General features: G+C 43.2%; 1 protein-coding gene across 1 annotated transcript in view; it reads right to left on the minus strand.

Moving 5' to 3' along the window:
* Window positions 1-2398, minus strand: part of GRIA3 (glutamate receptor, ionotropic, AMPA 3) — a 156037-nt gene that overhangs the window by 86986 nt on the left and 66653 nt on the right. The window contains exon 3 of the mRNA XM_009330818.1: window positions 983-1170. Within this exon, the coding sequence (XP_009329093.1) occupies window positions 983-1170 (188 nt within the window). The remainder of the gene's footprint in view (window positions 1-982; window positions 1171-2398) is intronic.

The raw sequence follows: 2398 nt of genomic DNA on the forward strand, positions 1-2398 counted from the left end.
CGCCAGGCAGCTTTCCAGCCACTCTTCCCCAAGCCTGTAGCGCTGCATGGGGTTGTTGTGGCCAAAGTGCAGGACCCGGCACTTGGCCTTGTTGAATCTCATACAGTTGGCCTGGGCCCATCGATCCAGCCTGTCCAGGTCCCTCTGCAGAGCCTTCCTACCCTCGAGCAGATCAACACTGCCGCCCAACTTGGTGTCGTCTGCAAACTTACTGAGGGTGCACTCGATCCCCTCATCCAGATCATTGATAAAGATATTGAACAGAACTGGCCCCAATACTGAGCCCTGAGGAACACCGCTCGTGACCGGCCGCCAACTGGATTGAACTCCGTTCACCACAACTCTCTGGGCCCGGCCGTCCAGCCAGTTTTTTACCCAGCGAAGAGTACACCTGTCTAAGCTGTGAGCCACCAGCTGCTCAGATGTTACTCCCTCTTAGCTGAGCAGACTTTCTAGACGCCACACAAAGTACTCATTTGACTTTTTAAATTGCAATAAAATGCTAGATTTGAAATACGCAAATCCAGAGTTATCTTTCCCCTCAATGGTATGCTATCAGCAAACACAGTTGGCTAAAAAGAAGACAACTCACCACTCCCTTGAGTAAACTGGCTGGCTGGATTTAAGTACCACACATATTTGTGAGATTTTTAAACTAATTTTTGAGAAGATAACAACGTAAGCAGAGGAGATGGAAGGAAAAGCCTAAAACCAATAATTGTTCAGCTATCAACCTGGGGTCCACCATTACTGACTTTCCCTGCAGAAACTTATGTCATTGCTTTACAGCGTCAGGTAGGTTCCATGTAAGTGCTGCCACCAGCTATGAGCATCACTGAGGCATTTTAATTTTACTAGGTAACCAGCCAGTTGTTGGGACTCACATCTCAAAGGATATTTAATTCATTTCTAGAAATAGACAGTTCTGGAAACATTAACAATGTCTGTCACAGCGAGATCACAATTTCTGAAAAGCATATACCTGTTCCAAAATGGTGTTGATTCTGTCTACTTCACAGTCAATTAAGTATCTTTTTTCTTGCCGTCTGTCCATCTCCTCTATAATTCTTCTGAACTCTTGAACATCCTTTATGCTTCCTACAGATCTGGCTGTCACTTGCCAGTTGTTTTGTACTGCTGCTTCCATAATCGCCTGAAGAATGGAAAATCCTGTAGGGGGAAGAGACAATGCAACCATTTAAAAACAGAACAAAAATAAAAACTGTTTTGAATGTTTGACAAAGGGTTCACAAAAACTTGCATCATCTAAAGGGACACAGACTAGCTAATAGCCTGCAAGTGCTTCATTACTTGAGAAAGCAACAGTGTAGGGACCAGTTTCTTCTTTCAGCTATGCCACTGCCAAAGTCACTGACTTCAGCAGAATTGCTTTGCGGTATATTACTGTGAGGCGTATCAGAATCTGTCCAATATATCATATTATGATCCTCTCAGGGATGTTTATGGTTGTGCTGGGGTCCGTGCCAGCTAAGAATAGGAGCCTGCAGCCATTACTTGGGCAAAAGTCCATCAGCTTGAAGAGCCGGACAGAAGGGGTAATTTGCCTGTACAGACTGCAGCAATGGGTCATTAACTGGCAAAGATCCAAGCACTGCACAAGAATGCCAATTAAGTCATTGTACTGGTTGATGAGAGCCATGAACCACAGGAGAATATTTTACTGATACTCACTTTGATTTCAAAAAATGTTTTAAAATATGGAGTCTAGCAGCATTAACCACACTTTCAATGCTTTCATTAAGGTAATACCAACTCATTTAGCAGCCTCAACGGCAGAGAGAAGCAGCACAGAATGACCAAAGACTGCACAGTGGGAAATTATACAAGCAAACAGAATTTGGTGAATTACCTGTTTTGATTCAGGAAATTAAAATTTTTGCATAGTTCTAATTGTTTCAAATCTGGGCAGATGCCAATCAAAGACAGAGGTCATCTACTTCAGTAGTGGTTTCCAGTGGAGTTTCTTTGTACAGAAGCATCCATGTGAGCTGTGTTTCTGTCCAGATAATTTGTTTGCAAAACTTTCAGTCCAATCATTTAGTCATACTGTGGATTTCTTATCCACAGCCAGATTTGAGACGTTCAGAATGTCTTCACACACATAAACACACAAACATACAGGATCAACAATCAATTAATTGTGCTCTGTGATAACCAGTCCCCTACGCTTCTGAAACTGAACGGAGTTTGAGCTACAGAGGAACAACATGTTCACTGCTTCGGATTATACCAGTAGCTATTCTGAACTCAGATATCATTGTAGGGGTATACCGATAACAAAGAACTTGTGCTGCAGTCTGATCTCCCGTAGCCTGCTGTAAATCTGTAGTGGCTGTCTGAAGCCAGAGGAGCTGCATCATTACCTCATTACAGACAC

This window comes from Pygoscelis adeliae, unplaced genomic scaffold (assembly GCF_000699105.1).
Source record: "Pygoscelis adeliae isolate BGI_AS28 unplaced genomic scaffold, ASM69910v1 Scaffold100, whole genome shotgun sequence".
Lineage (NCBI taxonomy): Eukaryota > Metazoa > Chordata > Aves > Sphenisciformes > Spheniscidae > Pygoscelis > Pygoscelis adeliae.